Genomic DNA, 17,479 nt, shown 5'->3' with positions numbered 1-17,479 from the left:
TGCGCGCAAGGTCCTGGGGCGGCTCCGCGGCGGGGTGGCTCCTCGGGGCCCTCCCAGCTGGCTCAGGAGCGGCAGGGAAGGCGGGCGCGGCCTGGTCCATACTGCGTTGGAGCGCGCAGGAGCCCGCGGCCCTGGTGTCTGGAGGGCCCGGGGGGTTCCACGTCACCGAGGGCAGTGACAAGCTGGAAGGGGGAGAAAGGGCGACTGTGGGCCGCAACGTGCCCGTCTGTGTTTGCGTTTGTCCGTCGGGTTGACCGGCGCAGACCCGCCGGTGCCGATGTGAGAAAAACACCCCGGTAAGGAGCTTCATGTGGAAGCCGAAGTGAGGGGCAGCCGGAGAGAAGAAAAGCCCCTTCACTTATCGGGAGAGGGCGCCGACTTCCTGCGGGGAAGACCTGGCTTTAGCCTGAGTGAAATCTGCCCCTGGAAACTGGGGTCATTTCATTTAACCACCCAACTGGCATTTCCTGAGCACCCACTGTGTGCGGAGGCAGGGGTGGGGAAATGTGGGCCAGAGGAAGGAGCTGGACTGCATGGTTATGACCCTGAGTTCCCGGCCTGGGTGCGTTCAGCTGAATAGTCCAGCACAGCATTTCCTAAGGCCCTAGTGTGTGCTGAGACCTAGATGGTGTCTGCGGCCCTAGGAGAAAACAACTGTGCTTTGTCACCTTTGACGACTCTAGGGTGGATGCTGGGTGAACTTGCATTCAGCTGCGGGGAATGGGGGGGCTTCGTGAGAACCTACTGTGTGCCAATGGCTGGGGACAGGAAAGAACCAGGACTCTTGGTTTCTGACTTGGAGGGCCCCCCAGGGCTAGTGCTGTGGATGCTCACCGTTCATTCGTTCACCCCAGGACTCATTCTTCCTGAAGACCCCCTGTGTGCTGAAGCCCAGGTGACATCCAGAGTACAGGGGAGATTCAGACTCCACAATTCCTGACCTGCTGGGCACCAGGGCCAGGCCAGGGCTTTCCCCCACTTACTCATTTCCCCAGATGTTTTCTGAGGACCTACTGTGTGCCAGGGCCAGTGCAGGTGATGCCAGGCCAGAAGCAAAAACTCCAACAGTGCCTGATTCCTTCTCAGGGCTGAGCTGAGCTGAGAGGCCTCCTGGGCCTGGGCTCTCTTCTTCCAGTTATACACCCGTAGATCACTTGTGCTTAACTTATTTTCAAATAAATCATGTTTTTCAAACTTTGTGGGGGGGGGTGGAACAAGGAAACCTGAATATGGATTGGATAAGGATATGAAGAGATTCACTCTGTTGGGATGATGCTGTGGCTGTTTAGGAGCTGATTTTGCTTAAAAACACAAGTGAAGGTATTTACCGGTGAAGCGAGGTCAGATAAATTTGGAAACATACAGACATTTTCATGACCTATTTCAAAAGCAGTTATCTATTATAAAGCTTAGTAAACTCTTGTTTTTCTTGGTGTTGTTTAAAGTTTCAAAGGTATTGGATTAGGGAATGCACCATGCTTTATACTTTTTGGTATCATTGGAAAATCTCATTGGTTTTTTTTAAAACGTGTGATTTTTGTGTAGACCTGTTGTCCGAGACACAGGGCAGCCCGTCCGTTGACATTGTGCCCAAACTGTGGGCACCTCGGGGTACGCCGATTGTAGGGTGTAAGAGAATGAACGGAATCAGTGGCCGCCTGTGTGGGAGCCCATTCAGGCAAATGAGCGAATATTCACACGAACCCTCACTTACCGGGACTTACCCGGAAATAGGGCAGAGGCGGCCAGGGGACCACAGACAGTGGTGCCTGGGGGGCCCCTGGGAGGACTCTGGGGGGACTCGGTGCTTCTGGGGGTACTTAGTATCTGGTGGGGACTCGGTGCCTGGGGGAGGGGTGGCTGGTTATGTTTTTGACTTCACAAGTTGCCCACCACGTGGACGTGACCGGTGAGATGATGTTGGGGGTCCTGCTGTGATTATGGCGCCGAGGGAGGCCGCGGCGGACCTGCGCCCAGTGGGCCACACGGTGCTGCGGCAGCGGGGCGTCCCGAAGGCGGCGGCTTCTGGAGGACTGGGCCCCGGGTCCGCTCCCCCGACCCCCCCACCCCGCGCCTCCAGGGCTACCCGAACCCGCGGCCGCGCTGTCTCCGCCCTCCAGCTCCCGGGGCTGGGGGTGCCGGCGCGGCCAGTCTCTCCGCTGTAGAGTCCGGCGGGGCCGCAGCCCGTGCGTCCTGCTCCCGGCGGCTCCGCCGCAGTCTCGGTTCCGGACCTGCAGGACAGAAAAGGGAAACCCAAGCCGGTGCCCTTTATCCCGGGAGCAGCGGCTCCGTGCGGAGCTGGCGGAGCGGGGGCGCACGCGGGGCAGCAGGGGCCAGGCCGGGGCGGGGCTTCGAGGGGAGCGCGGAGCGGGGCCCAGGCCAGGGCGGCGCAGGGCAGCAGCGGCCACCGGGGCGAGGGTCAGATCGCGCAGGGGCTCGGGCACAGGCCGGGTGTGGCCCCGCGCCCTCGGGCGGCACCCCTCTCCTCCCGGGGGGCGCAGCGGGCGTCTGGGAGAGGACGGGTGGGTGGGCAGGGGAGGGCAGGGGCCGGCGCGGGGGTCGCCTCGCTTCTGCACCGCGAGGGAACAGACGCGCACTTGGCGCAGCCGCGCCCTTCCAGTCCGGGTCCCGCTCCGGGAGCTTTGGGCGGCCTCCGCCGGACGCAGCGAGTTCGGGCCGCTTCTCCTCGGCCCCGAGACCCCCGTCCCGCCGTGGCGCGGGTGGGCGACACGTCCGGGAGGCGTCCTCAGCCTGGAACTACAACTCCCAGAAGGCGCCGCGCCCGCCGGCGTCGCCGAGACTACAACTCCCAGAAGCCCGAGGAGGGCTGGGGGCGGGGCGTGCCCGCGGGGGCGGGGCCGGCATGAGCGCCAGAGAGGCTGAGTCGCTGACCCCAGGTCACACAGCGGCCCGCGGCGCCCTCAGCCCGACGGGCGCGGCTCGGGCGCGTCCCAGCTGCTCCGTCCAGCCCTCGCCGGTCACCTCGCGGGCTCGGCCGATCCCCCACCGCCGTGACGAACGATTTCCCGCAAACGTCTGGGGCGCCCCAGTTCGAAAACGGTAACGGTGACAGACCCCGTGCCGCGCCCCTGACGTCCGCAGCCCCGCAAGCTCGTCTCGCCGCCAGCGCGGCCCCAGGAGGGCAGAACTGGGGCGCCGCCGGGTCTCCGGAGGGAGAAGGGCCCCGGGGCGGCAGGGAGGGAGCCATCTCGGTGCGCAGCGCCCTCTCGCCCCCGCCCCTCCTCCCCCTCGCCGCCGTGGGGTGTGTCCGCGGGGCCGGGGCGGCGCCTTCGGGAACCGGCCCCACGCGGGGGAGGGGGGGTCTGCGCCCCGGCGGCCCGGCCGCGCCTGGGAGCCGGCGGGGCGGGCGCCGCGCCGAGAAGCGTCTTCCCTGGAGAGCCCCGGTGTCGCTCGCGGGGCGTCCGCTGTGGCCGAGGCCCACCGCCATGGCGGGGTCGCCCTCAGAGACGGGCTGACGAGACACGGGCGCGGCCGCCGGCGCCCGCCCAGACCGAGTCCACTCGGGGGGCCGGAGCCCGAGCAAGTACGCGGGACCCCCCGCCCCGTCTCAGGAGGGCGGCCAGGAGGGGAGCGAGGAGGGCCGGGAAGGGCAGCGGGGGGCGCGGGCTCTCGGCACAGTCACCAAGGCATGTTGGGGGGCGGAGAGGCGCGGGGGGCCCTGATGAACCGCGGCAGCTCGCGCCCCAGACGCGCCAAGGGCGGGCGGGTCAGGCTCCCGGGCCCGGGCGGGCGCTGCGTCGGGGACGAAGGAGCAGCCGCGCCCTCAGCCGAGCTTTCCCGGACCAAAGTAGGGGGGCGGGGGCGGGTGAGGGGTCTGGGAGGCTCGTGGCCCCCTGAGCCCGGAAGGCAGGGGAGCCCCTCCCCAGAGACCCGCCCTGGCGCAGGAGCCCTGGACGCCGAGGACCGCGCTAGGCAGGACTCGCTCCCCCGGACGCGGCTCCGTGGGCGTGAACGGGACGCGATCCCCTGAGACCCGCCACCGCCCGCGGGCTCCCCAGGGCCAGGGCCGCGGCTGTCATGGACACGCGGCGTCGGGGCGCGAGCGGGGCCTCGGGTGTCGCGCGCGAGCTCTCGGAAGGGAAGCGGGGTGTGCCGAGGGCGCCCCAAGACAGACACGGGAGAGAGCGCAGGAGGCCGTCGGCGCCGCGGGGTCCGGAGCCCGAGGGCTGGGTCCAGGCGGCGCCGGCGGCGTTTTCGGAAACGGAGGCGGCCGCGGGGATCCCGGTCGGAGCAGCCGCGTCTAGGGCCACGGGAGCGAGTCGGCGGCTTCCCCGTCCGCGCCCGCCCCCTCCGCGGCCTCCGCTCGGCCGGACCCTTCCCCGCGCCGCTGGGCTCCGCCGCCTCGGCCTCGCGGCTCCGTCTGCGCGGGGCCAGGACAGCAGCGGCCGGGACAGGACGGGGGCACGGCGGGGGGCGCCCGCCAAGCTTTCCTTCCGTCCTTCAACCGCCGAGCCGCTGGCCCGCAGCCGCCCAGCCCGGCCTCCTGCCGACGAGGTCGGTCCCCAGGGCGCCCGGAGCTCGAGAGGCCGCGGGGGGGCCCAGGTACTGCGGTTCCGCGCCCCGACCCCCCCCCCCCGCGTCTCTCCCGCGGGCTCCCGGGCGCGGAGGCTGAAGCGGAGGCGGAGACGCGGGAAGGCAGGGCCGCCCCAGGGACCCCGGGGTTGGCAGGTGCAGGTGACCCCTTGGACTCACTTCCTGCTCTGGGGGGGGGGTGAGCGCCTGAACCCCGCCTCTGTGGGGCCCCCACACGGAAGGAACCTGCGCCGGGTGTGTGGCTGGGAGCAGGGGACGGGGAGACTGCGGGGTGTGCTCCCCAGGCCACCACGCCCCCCCCAGCCACCCACCACGCCCCCCCTTCTCCCCATCCTCTTCCCTCGCCGGTGGCTCCCCCCAGGCCGACAGGGCCGCTCCCCCCGGCGCGTCCCTCTCCCCTCGTGAGAAGCGCGTCGGCCCCCGGGACCCCGACGGACCCGGGAGACTCGGCGGGAGCCCGCGGGCGGCGGGGCCGGGCGGCAGGAGCGGAGGCGGCTTCCCGGCCGCGCTCACCGTGTGGGGCGAGGAGAGCGGAGCGGGCGCGGCTGTTTCTTCCTTCTCAAAGGCCATGAATTCTCCGGCCGGGCCCGCGGCGGGGGCGGGCGAGCCGGACGGGGCGGGTGAGGCCAGGCCGCGGGCTGTGCGCAGGGGCCGCCGGGCCGGCGGGGAAGGGCTGGACGCGGGGCTCTGGGGCTCATGTCGGGCCCGGAGGAGCGCACGGTCGGGTCGGCCCTGAGCCCGGGCTGCTGCCGGCTCCTGGGGGCCCTGAGGGCGCACCCGGGTCGGGCTCCCCTCTGTCCCGCGGGCTGTTTTCACTCCCGCGGGTTTAGGGTGGAGTTCGGGGCGCACGTTGCAGACGTTCCCAGCTGAGCCCCCTCCCGCCCCAGGCCCAGCAGCGGGAGGGCAGAGCGGGTGCCCGGGTGTGCGCAGCTGGGGGCGGGGGTGTCCCTACTTCACCCCAGTGTGACCCAAGGCGGGAGAGCAGGTGTCGCCGAGAGTATCAGGGTATCAGGCGGCGCCTCCTCGGCCCGCTGACCCCAAGTGCTGCTCAGGAATGCATGTCTTTGGGGAGCGTCTCCCCTTCTCCCTCTGTCGGGTGTTTGGCCTGCAGAGTCCTGTCTCCTGTCATCTCCCCCCTTGTCGGGGAGCCCCTGAGGGCAGCGGGCTCGCCTTTACCTTAAGCCTCCAAAGAAAGGGCTGGAGAAATAGCCGCTCCGGAGGCCACAGGTTCTGTGCGCCAGGGAGAGGGTGTGTGTGGGGGGCGGGGTGCAGCGGAACCGCGAAGGCGGTCGCAGGCCTGGAGGACCAGCTGGCATCTGCGCCTTCCCACAAGGCCCCCCGGCCCCATCTTTGAAGGCCCTCCCTGCACACTTCACCCCTGCTCTACTCCTCCCCCCTCCTCCCCGCTCCCCTCAGGCACCCCCAATGCCCTCCCTCTCCCCTGCTCTTTTCTTTACCTGTCCCCAATGTCATGAACTGAAAGAGCAGCTGATTTGCGTGCCTCACTTCCAAGTGGGGACCCTCCTATCTTTGGAAGACTCTGCTAGCGCGGCTCCTCTCCCGGACAGTGCAGACAACTCACTGACTTTATGACTCTGGGGGTCTGGGGGCCTTGGCGGAGATAATGGTGGGTACCTGAGGCTGCTGGTACCCAAAACTCAGCTCTGACCCCAAGTACAGCGTCACCTCCTCTCTGGGGGCTCTGCCCTGTACCCCCCTCCCAGGTGTGTCAACCACTGTTTCCTGCCCCCACTTTCTTCTGGTGAAGTCCCAGTAGCTCTGTGAGTGCTCCCCGAGTCCAGAGCTGTCCCATCTCTTATTCCAGATACTGCCCAGGCGGGAGCCCCTCGCCAGGAGCCAAGGCCTTCGCGCAGGAGAGGGGCTCCCTTTGGTAGAAGCTGCACAGACGCGGGGCGGTGAGTCTGACAACCCGCGGGACCGGGTCACGCTGGGTAACAGTGGGAAGGGGAACTGGGCCTGTGGGATTCCTGGGGTGCAGCGTCAGCTTATTGGGAAGGGACATGGAGTGCCTCCCAAAGCAGGATGGCGGGAGGTCTGTACAATTGTGGTCTTTATAAAAACCTTTTCCTAGGAGAAATACCCTGTGCCTTCAGCTGGAGCCATTTCTCTTTTGCCTGAAAACGCTCATATAATCGATCCCGTGACACATTTTCTGTTTCAGGCCAATGAACAGTGCCCCTGATGTTGACAAAGCTCAGGGTGACCAGGAAGCTCGGGTAAGTGACACTCAGATGCAAGAGCTTTGATTCCGACTCATAAATGAAATGATCATAAATGATCTGTGTTAATAAAAACCATGATCAATGTTGTCATCGCCTCTGAAGATAATCTCATTCGTGGCTCCACCACACAAGTATCTTCTCATTTTGAGAGAAATACTTTATCCCAAACTGCAATGAAATAAAATAAATTGCATACAGGTAGTGAGTCCCACCTGGACATGTTACTTTTCCCTATTGTGGAACATTCATGAAACAGAGCATTAAAAAAAACCCCACCTTGGTGTTATTTTTCTAAAAAGACACATTAGATGTGTTTGGGAAGATGAAGAAAGAATATTCTGGAGATAAAGCCTGTTTGTTTATCATGTTATAGAGAACACGTTGTTATAATAAGGCCACTGTGGAGCTACCACAAAAGGTCACGTGTTTTAATACCCCTGTCTTTCCTACTGCCTGTGGCATCTCCACCGAATGAACCAGGGTTTGAGTTCTAGGTGAGATAGAAAGTGAAAGCCACAGTTGAACTATCAACTATGATCTTTGCCAGGACACTGGATTTATACTGACCTGTGACACCTTGAGCTGGACAGGGAATTCCACTCTATTCTATTCTTTTCCTTTTTGTAAAGGCAAGGAACTAGTCACAGGGAGGAGCTTTCAGTTATACAAAATTTTGTTTTATGAAATATCCTGGCCCCATTCATTAATTTGTCCTGCTCCTCCCATAGGTGTAGACAACTTTCAGGACTCCTGTATTTGGAAGCTGGAAGGGACCAGACATTGAAGCATTGTCTTGTTTTCACTGTTTTATTTTTAATTAAAGCTATATACAGCTGTGGATTAAACAGAATAAATCTATAAATTTAAAAATAAAGAAAAGGGGCAAAAATTGTTTATTTGGGTTTCAAAGCTAAGCGGAGCACAGGTTCAGGCTAGAAATACAAACCCCCTCACTAGAAAAAATGAGGTGACCTTGACATTAACTCACAACGCTGCTGCTCTGCCCTTGCCTGCATGAATAGCAGGAGGCCATGTTTCATCCTAAAATGTTTTTCTGTAACCACAATGGAATTCTTAAGACTTTTTAAAAATTACTCTTCCCCTGCCATGGAGCAAGGAGGTATAATTTTTCCAATGGAGTTTTCATCAGCTTCTGTTACTGGTCCTGATAATGATAGGGAGTTGAGTATATTATAGAAAATGTGAAGAGTAGAATAAAATAGGATGAATAGTATCAAAAAGTACTCTTATGACTTAGCATGTTTCCTTCCTAGTTTTTCCCCAATATTTTCAATTGTGAAACAGAATGCCTGTGTAGAAGGTAGGTAGTAGCTTGAGAATTATAAAATGAGCTTCCATTAAATAGGTCAAGGAATATAGTCACATCATATTATCTTCATCCATAAGAAAGCCCCTCTATAGCTGTCACTAATTTTTTTCTTTGCTCTTCACCACATATTCTAGGTATGTATCACTGCATGGATCATTAAAATATGATTTTAATTTTGTTAGCTGTTTAATATTTAAATTACTCACGTTTCTGTCTTGGATGTCACTCAACAGTATGAAGGCAAGAGTAGTCCACATTTTGGATGCAGCGAGACTGTTTGTTCTCACTGCTGTCTAACAGGCCACTCGATGCAGTTGTTTACATTGTGTTCTGCTCACACATAAGGGGTTAGGAGAGGACGTTTCATTAATATTTTCCTTCTGTGGTGGAATGACATCAGTGCTAGAATTTTCCACTTTCAACATTTAACACTAATATAAGTACTTCCCACATCACTAAAAACTGTTTAGTGTTACTGTATCTAGTTTTGCATTTAATTTTGTATATATTGGCGGTTTTTATTTACTTTCAAATCATTTTACTGTAAATAAAATGTTAGTGAACATTTTTACACATAATGATTTTTTATCTGAATTTGAAAACATTTCCTTAGGTCTATCCCAAAAATAAAGTTACTATTTCCATTGAAAATATAAGTATTTTAGGGCCTCCCTGGTGGCGCAGCGGGTCGAGCGCAGCGCGGTGAAGCTGTCCGCAGCCTCTGTCAGCGCCGGTTGGATCCCCGCGGCCTCCGAGCAACCCACATGGCGAGCAGACCCCTCCCGGCTCCCCGCTGCGCCCCTCGGCAGTGTGTTTCTAGTCAGTCTGCCTGTTCTGCTCCCCGCTCTGTCGCTGGTGAATCCCCTCGCCCTCCCGCACCTCTGGCCTGTACCCCGGCTGTTATGTAAATAAATAAATCTTTAAAAAAAATTAAAATGTAAGTATTTTAAATTCAAAGTTCCCTGCGGAGGGGTTGTGAACTTGTTTCTCAGGAATCGTGAGGACAGATTTCCTCTCCTGCCATCATTTGTTCTGTCCCGCTTTGCTGGTCAAGCCTCCCGCCCTCCCCTGTGTCGCGGCGAGGGCCTCACTAGTCTCAGCTCCCGCCGTTGTCCCGCACGGCGGGCGGCGCTTTCAGTCCTCCGGCAGGTCCTTTATCAGCCTTTTGCTGTATCTGCCCTTTAAGTGCGCCCTTGGCAGTGACGTCATCATTCTGAGACTCCCAGGATGCTCCAGGCCGAATGTCAAAGGCCACGCCAAGAGCGGCTCCTGGGGGGGGGGGGGCGAAATAAAGAGGCGAGATGAGCGAGTGTCTCCGCCTTGTGGACCGGGGTGGTATCGTGGGAAAATCTCTTCCCGAAATTCAAGTGGGACCAGAAGTGGCTGCGCAAAGAGCGGCTCATGGCGGGGGCAAAACAAAGTGGCGAGAAAGCAAGTGTCTCCGCCTTGTGGACTGGGGTGGTATTGTGGGAAAATCGCGGCCCGACACGGCAGCTGGACCAGAAGCGGCCGCGCCAACAGCGGTTACTGGGGGGGGGAGAAATAAAGCGGCGAGATGAGCAGGTGTCGCCGCCTTGTGGACCGGGGTGGTATCGTGGGAAAATCGCTGCCCTACAAGGCAGCCGGACCAGAAGCGGCCGCGCCAAGAGCGGCTCCTGGGGGGGAGCGAAATAAAGCTGCGAGATGAGCGAGTGTCTCCGCCTTGTGGACCGGGGTGGTATCGTGGGAAAATCGCGTTCCGAAACGAAAGCGGACCGGAAGTGGCTGCGCAAAGAGCGGCTCCTGGGGGGGGGGCGGCAAAATAAAGCGGCGAGAAAGCAAGTGTCTCCGCCTTGTGGACTGGGGTGGTATCGTGGGAAAATCGCGGCCAGACATGGCAGCTGGACCAGAAGTGACCGCTCCAAGAGCGGCTCCTGGGGGGGGGAGCGAAAAAAAGCGGCGAGATGAGCGAGTGTCTCCGCCTTGTGGACCGGGGTGGTATCGTGGGAAAATCACGGCCCAAATGCCAGCTGGACCGGAAGTGGCCGTGCAGACTGGCTCCTGGCGGTGTAATGAAGGTGCAGGTGGAGTTGGTGTCGCCGCCTTGTGGCCCGGAGGGATAATGTGGGTGGAAAACGCAGAATGATGGCAGTGGGATGGGTAAGGTAAAGCGCCAGGAGGGGTGAGAAAGGTGGAGAGTAAGGTGGAACGGCAAGAGGGACAAGATGAAAGGGCCAAGCTCGGAATAATGTATGGGCTGGACTGTGAATTAAGATGCAGTAAGTGTTTCAGGGCAATAGAAGGGCAGTGAGGACCATGTGAAAAATAACGGGGGACGGCGCCGCCTGGTGGCCATCAGTAGCGAAACAGCAAATCTCTGCCAAGTGGCCAAAGGGGAGGATAGAAAAGCCCAGGTGGCCAAGCTCGGGTACCAGGAGGGGACCTGTGGGGGCAGAGTCAAGTGGGAACAGCCATGACAGCCCACGGGGAAGGGGCGGGCCCAGGGGAGAGGCAGGAGCAGCAGAGCATGGGGGGAATTTGTGTTCAGAACCTTCAAGAGGAAGACTGAATAGACTGTTAGTGAGACTGGGAAATCTGTCCTCACTATTCCTGAGAAATAAGTTCACAACCCCTGTGCAGGGAACTTTGAATTTAAAATATTTACATTTTCAATGGAAATAATTTTATTTTTGGAAATGACCTAAGGAAATGTTTTCAAATTCAGATAAAAAATTTTTTCGTGTAAAAATGTTCACCAACACTTTATTTACAGTAAAATGATTTGAAACTATCTAAATGAAAACCCCCAATATATACAAAATTAAATGTAAAAACTAGACACAGTAACACTGAATAGTTTTTAATGATGTGGAAAGTACTTATATTGCAATGTTAAATGAAGTAGAATATAAAATTTTAGTGATGATGTAAGCATACTCTCCTTAACCCTTATGCATGAGAACACAATGTAAACAACAACTGTACATCGAGTGGAATATTATACAACAGTGAAAAGTCTCAAGCTGCATCCAAATTGTGGACTAGTCTTGCCTTCATACTGTTGAGTGACATTCAAGACAGAAACAGAACATGATTTAATTTATTTAAATATTAAATACGACAAAATTAAAACCACATTTTAATGATACATGCAGTGATACATACCTAGAATATGTAGTGAAGAGCAAAGAAAAAAATTTAGTGACAGCCATATAAAGGCTTCCTTATGGAGGATGGTCATGCTATGATGTGATTTTACATTTCTTGACCTATTTAATGGAAGCTCATTTTATAATTCTCAAGCTACTACCTACCTTCTACACAGGCATTCAATTTCACAAATGCAAATATTGGGGGAAAAACTAGGAAGGAAACGTGCTAAGTCATAAGAGTACTTGTTGATACTGTTCATCCTATTTTATTCTACTCTTCACATTTTCTACAATATACACAACTCCCTATCATTATCAGGACCTGTAACAGAAGTTGATGAAAACTCCATTGGTAAAATTACCTCCTTGCTCCTTGGCAGGGGAAGAGTAATTTTTTAAAAGTCTTAAAGTCCATGTGGTTACAGAAAAACATTTTAGGACCTCCGTGGTGGCACGGGTGGTTGAGCACCATACTATGAAGCTGTTTGTAGCCTCTGCAGCGCAGGTTCGATCCCAGCCGGCGGGCGAGATTCTCACATGGCACAGCAGACCTTCCCTGTCGCCTGCTGCTCCTCTCAGCAGTGTATTTCTTCAGTCTGCCTGTTCTGTTCCCCGCTCTGTCTCCATCTGGCCTGTACCCTGCTTCTTGTATAAAAATAAATAGATCTTTAAAAAAGAACAAAACAGAGAAACATTATAGGATGAAACATGGCCTCCTGCCAGTCAAGCAGGCGAGGGCAGAGCAGCAGCGTTGGGAGTTAATGTCAAGGTCACCTCATTTTTTTTTTTTTTTAGTGAGGGGGTTTGGGTTTCTAGCCTGAACCTGTGCTCCAGCTAGCTTTTAAACCCAAATAAACATGTTTTGCCCTTTTCTTCTTTTTTAAATTTACAAATTTATTCTGTTTAATCCACAGCTATATACAGCTTTAAGTAAAACAAGACAGAAGACACAACTTCAAAGTCTGGTCCCTTCCAGCTTCCAAATAAAAGAGTCCTGAAAGTTGTCTACACCTACGGGAGGAGCAGGACAAAATAATGGATGCAGCCATGATACTTCATAAAACAAAATTTTACATAGCTGAAAGCTCCTCCCTGTGACTAGTTCATTGCCTTTACAAAAAGAAAAAAAAAAGAACAGAGGGGCCTCCCTGGGGGCACAAGGGATTAAGATGCTGTACTATAAAGCTACCACCAGTCACTGAAGCACAAGTTTGATTCCTGGCCAGGGATCTACCCCACATGGCAGAGCAGACCTCTCCTGTCTCCCCACTGTTCCCCTCAGCAGTGTGTTTCAGTCTGCTTGTTCTGCCCCCCACCCTGTCTGGTAAATCCTCTCACCCCCCCATCTCTGGCCTATACCCCAGTTCTTGTATGCATAAATATTTTTTAAAGATTTATTTATGCATACAAGAACTGGAGTATAGGCCAGAGATGTGGGGGGTGAGAGGACTCACCAGAGAGAGTGGCTAACAGAACAGGCAGATCTAATGAAATACACTGCTGAGGGGAGCAGTAGGCAAGTCAGGAAAGGTCTGCTTTGCCATGTGGGGCAGCTCACCCCAGTTCTTGTATGCATAAATAAACATATTTTTTAAAGATGTATTTATGCATACAAGAACTGTGGTACAGGCCAGAGATGTGGGGGGGGGAGGGGTGAGAGGACTCACCAGAGACAGAGTGGGGGAACAGAACAGGCAGATCTACTGAAATACACTGCTGAGGGGAGCAGTGGCGAGTCAGGAGAAGTCAGCTGCACCATGTGAGAAGGTCCCTTGCCGGGGATCGAACTCGTGTTGTGCAGCTGCAGACAGCTTTATAGGTTGTGTCTTAACCCACTGCGCCACCAGGGAGGCTCCTAAATAAATAAATCTTAAAAAAAAAAGAGAATAGAACAGAATAGAATGAAATTCCCGTGTCCAGCTCAAGCTGTCACAGGTCAGTATAAATCCAGTGTCCTGGCAAACAAGATCACAGTTGATTGTTCAACTGTGGCTTTCACTTTCTGTCTCACCTAGAGCTCAAACCCTGGTTCATTCAGCAGAGATGCCACTGGCAGCAGGGAAGACTGTGGCATTAACACACTCACATGCACTTGTGCGGCAGCTCCACAGTGGCCTTACTGCAGGGCAAGCTTGCAAACCACGCAAGGTCAGGAGCACCAAGAAGAGAGAAAGAAAGTCCCCTCTGGGAACCATGCAAAGGCCAACAATATTTAAACCCCCATTTAAAAAAGGGTTTTTTGTTCCCCTCAAAATATTTCACTCCAAATGAATTTGTAAGCTGTCAAGGGAAGAATGTGCCTCACACACCGCGGACACCTTCGCAGTGTCTGCCCTCCCCTCAACGCCCCCTTTTTTCACATGGTGAATTTCAACCAAGCAAATACAATAAATGTTAAGAGTCTCAGGCTCAACACATTTCAGCAATTTTGAAACCAAACTGGGTACAAACCAAATAAAATTTGTATCATCACAAATATTTCCACTGAGACTGTGGGGACATGTGAGGCTTCCACCTGGACCTCAGAATTTTTAGGTTAACTGTTTTTCCAGAGGACATGGAATATGTTTGCCTCCATTTCCGTTTGAATTTCCAAAATGTCATCAGCGCCTGCAAGGGCTGTGGCGAAGAAGCTTGAGATGCCTCAGTCTTCCCTGGAAGGGGTCCCTGACACACACCCGGGGAGGTCGGGCAGGGCCACCTGGAAGTAGCTGAGACTCACCCTTGAGAGAGTCAGTCAGGCAGATGGGGGCTGCGAGGAGAGAGCGTGCCAGTGAGGCACACACGGGCAGGATGAAGACCTGGGGCCAGCCCAGCCCAGGCAGAGGCGACGCGCCGTTGCTCCTGCCAGCAAGTGAGCCGGCGGGCCCAGCCCCAGCGAGGACAGCCCCAGACGAGCGAGCCTGGCCTGGCGCGCAGTGGCGGGTATCACCTAGGCTGTGGGCATCACTGTCACGTGACCAGGGCCTGGGCTGTGACCCGGCTCCACCTTTATTGCCTGTTTCATGTTCCGATTTAAATCTTACATTTGCCTCCTATGCACGCCATGCCAGTGCTGTACAGGGACGTCAGTGCCACTCAAGGGACAGCTGTCTGGTCCCCGTGGCGTGTGGCAGGAACGCCCTCCTCAAGGCCAGTGAAGGAATCCGGGGCAACGCCTGGCGTCATAACAACGTGATCAACACACTTTATCACCCGGACAGCCTTTCATCTCCCCCAAACACCTCTAGTGTGTCCTTTTAGAAAAATAATACCGAAGTGGTTTTTTGATGCTCTGTTTTATGATGTTCCACAATAGGGATAAGTAACACGTCAAGGGGGACTCACTACCTGTATGCAATTTATCTTATTTCATTGCAGTTTGGGATAAAGTATTTCTCTCAAAATGAGAAGATACTTGTGTGGTGGAGCCACGAATGAGATTATCTTCAGAGGCGATGACAACATTGATCACGGTTTTTATTAACACAGATTCGTTTTTCATTTATGCGTCGGAATCAAAGCTCTCGCATCTGAGTGTCACTTACCCGAGCTTCCTGGTCACCCTGAGCTTTGTCAACATCAGGGGCACTGTTCATTAGCCTGAAACAGAAAACATGTCACGGGATCGATTATATGAGCGTTTTCAGGCAAAAGAGAAATGGCTCCAGCTGAAGGCACAGCTGGAGCTGTGAAGCTCCAGCTGAAGGTATTTCTCCTAGGAAAAGGTTTTTATAAAGACCACAATTGTACAGACCTCCCGCCATCCTGCTTTGGGGAGCACTCCGTGTCCTTTCCCAGTAAGCTGACGCTGCACCCCAGGAATCCCACAGGCCCAGTTCCCCTTCCCACTCTTACCCAGTGTGACCCGGTCCCACAGGTTCTCAGACTCACCACCCAGCCGCTGTGCAGCTTCTGCCAGAGAGAGCCGCTCCCCTGCACAAAGGTCTCAGCTCCCGGTGGGCCACTCCTGCTTGGGTGGACTTTTACCCACGAGGGGACGGGTAACTTTGGGTACTTGATTTAGAAACTATATCCTTTGTCTTTCCTGTATTGTTTTCCAATTGTATTAAAGTTCCTTCCCATTAAAGTCTCATATGTTTTATGCTAATGTGGCGGATGACAGAATCTATTTAGAGCGGGCAGGTTTGTGGGGTCTGGGGTGCCCCTCTCCCTGCCCTGTAACAGATTGGTGAGGGGCTCCCACCCGGGCAGGGTCTGGAATCAGAGATGGTGCAGCTCTGGACTCGAGGGAGCACTCACAGAGCTACTGGGACTTCACCAGAAGAAAGGGGAGGGCAGGAAACAGTGGTTGACACAGCTGCGGGGGGTACAGGGCAGAGCCCCCAGAGAGGAAGGCGACGCTGTGCTTGGGGTCAGGGCTGAGTTTTGGGTATCAGCAGCCTCAGGTACCCACCATCATCTCCGCCAAGGCCCCCAGGCCCCCAAAGTCATAAAGTCAGCCAGCTGTCTGCACTGTCGGGGAGTGGTGCCATGCCAGCCAAGATGTCCAAAGATAGGCAGGTCCCCACTTGGAAGTGGGGCCCGTGAATCAGATGCTCTTTCAGTTTGTGACACTGGGGACAGAACAGGGAGGGCCTTGGGGGTGCAGTGAGGGGAGCGGGGAGGAGGGGGAGGAGCAGATCAGGGGTGAAGTGTGCAGGGAGGGCCTTGAAAGATGGGGTGGGCGGGCAGGCCTTGTGTTAAGGTGCAGATACCAGCAGGGTCCTCCAGGCCTGAGACCACCTTCGAGGCTCCTGCTCTGGCCACCCCGTGGGGCGCACAGAACAGCATACCATGTGGCCTCGGGAGCAGGTGTTAAAGGGAGGCTTATAATAAAGGTGAGCCTGCTTGCCCTCAGGGGCTCCCCCATTAGGGGGATGGGGGGGGAGATTACAGGAGACAGGACTCTGCAGGCCAAACATCGCAATAGAGGGAGAAGGAGAGACATTCCCCAAAGACATGGACCCCTGAACAGCACTTGGGGTCAACCCACGGAGGAGGTCCTCCCCCCATACCCAGTTACTATTACTTTGCTAATTTCAGTTCATTTTGATTTGTGGTGCGCGACCTAACAAGTCTTTCAAGGAATGGGAGCCAGTTCCTACTGCCAGTGTTTTCATGTTAGTCAACTGAACAGATAAACCTCTGCATTCTAGCGTCTAGGCATATAATCCAAAAACATACTATCCCTTGCCACAAATATTCTGACCTACTTATTTTGTAGCAAACATTTTCCAAAGCGTTCAAAGATGACATGCTGCTTACTCGGCAAATCTGCACATTTGAGCTTAAACATACGTGGCAGTTACTAACATTCTACACCTGAAAAACTTAATTTTGCATTAAATTTGTGGCAACATCCTGGGTTTCTCCCAGGGCTGCCACTGGTGCAGAAAATCTGTCAGTGCATCAGCGCAGTCTGCGCAGGGATTACTCAAAAGATGGTTTCAGCCAAGAAAAAGCCCAGAAGCCTCGGTGTGCAGAGATAGAGTCTGGGGGTCAGGACACACGAGACCACTGACGACTAACAAAAACACAAATCAATTTGAAAAGTGACCCGAGGACTGGAATAGAGTCTCCTCCACAGGACGCGGACCAATGCCCCGACAGCCCCCGAAGAGCCTGTCAGCATCGCCAGTCGCCACAGAAACACAAAACTAAACCCAGGGCCTCCCTGGCGGCGCAGGGGTTAAGTCACAGCACTAGGAAGCTGTCCGCAGCCTCTGCAGCACGAGTTCCATCCCCGGCCAGGGAGCAACCCAGAGGGCACAGCAGACCTCTCCTGTCTCCCCGCTGCTCCCCTCAGCAGTGGATTTCAGTACATCTGCCTCTTCCGCTCCCCACTCTGTCTCTGGTGAGTCCTCTCACCGCCCCCACCCCCATACTCCTGGCCTGTACCCCAGCGCTTGTATGCATAAATAAATCTTAATAAAAAAAAAAAAGAAAACTAAACCCACCCCCCGCTTCACGCTACGACGGGAATGAGGGAGAACACTTTAAATCACCAACACGCGAAGCTCGCCTGGAAGGGACAAGGCTGCGTCTTTCCCAGCGAGTTGCAGACGGCGCCGGCCCCTGCTTGGGCGTCCCCACTCCGGACCGACGCCCCGAAGAACTGGAAACAGGTGCTGAAGCTCCAATTTGCACACAACCATGTACAGCCGGGCCACAGTGGGGTGAAGTGGGCCTTCCCCTCCGGGGCGGAGAGGGGGACACCCCAGCCCCGCCCCGCGCTGCGC

At 55.7% G+C, this 17,479-nt stretch overlaps 1 protein-coding gene and 1 long non-coding RNA gene across 3 annotated transcripts; one reads left to right on the top strand and one right to left on the bottom strand.

The window, feature by feature from the left end:
* The first annotated feature begins 1,940 nt into the window (after positions 1-1,940).
* Positions 1,941-8,636, top strand: LOC119238865 (sterile alpha motif domain-containing protein 1-like). Its single transcript, XM_054692857.1, has 5 exons — positions 1,941-2,135; positions 2,898-3,060; positions 6,380-6,470; positions 6,737-6,791; positions 7,526-8,636. The coding sequence occupies exons 1-5, from the start codon at positions 1,941-1,943 to the stop codon at positions 7,529-7,531; spliced, it is 510 nt and encodes a 169-aa protein (XP_054548832.1). The 3' UTR covers positions 7,532-8,636.
* Positions 8,637-10,854: 2,218 nt separating this feature from the next.
* On the bottom strand, positions 10,855-17,479 carry LOC119238864 (uncharacterized). 2 transcript variants are annotated; one of them, XR_008549494.1, is made up of 3 exons: positions 15,132-17,191; positions 14,786-14,840; positions 10,855-11,924 (listed from the first exon to the last, which is right to left on the bottom strand). It is a non-coding gene; the product is annotated as an uncharacterized LOC119238864 (long non-coding RNA). The 2 variants fall into 2 exon arrangements; XR_008549493.1 differs by lacking the exon at positions 15,132-17,191 and adding an exon at positions 17,198-17,479 and having other exon boundaries at positions 10,856-11,924.

The sequence above is a fragment of the Talpa occidentalis genome, unplaced genomic scaffold, assembly GCF_014898055.3.
Source record: "Talpa occidentalis isolate TD23 unplaced genomic scaffold, MPIMG_talOcc4v2.1 talOcc4.11, whole genome shotgun sequence".
Taxonomy (NCBI): domain Eukaryota; kingdom Metazoa; phylum Chordata; class Mammalia; order Eulipotyphla; family Talpidae; genus Talpa; species Talpa occidentalis.
This window is presented reverse-complemented; position numbering and strand designations above follow the sequence as displayed.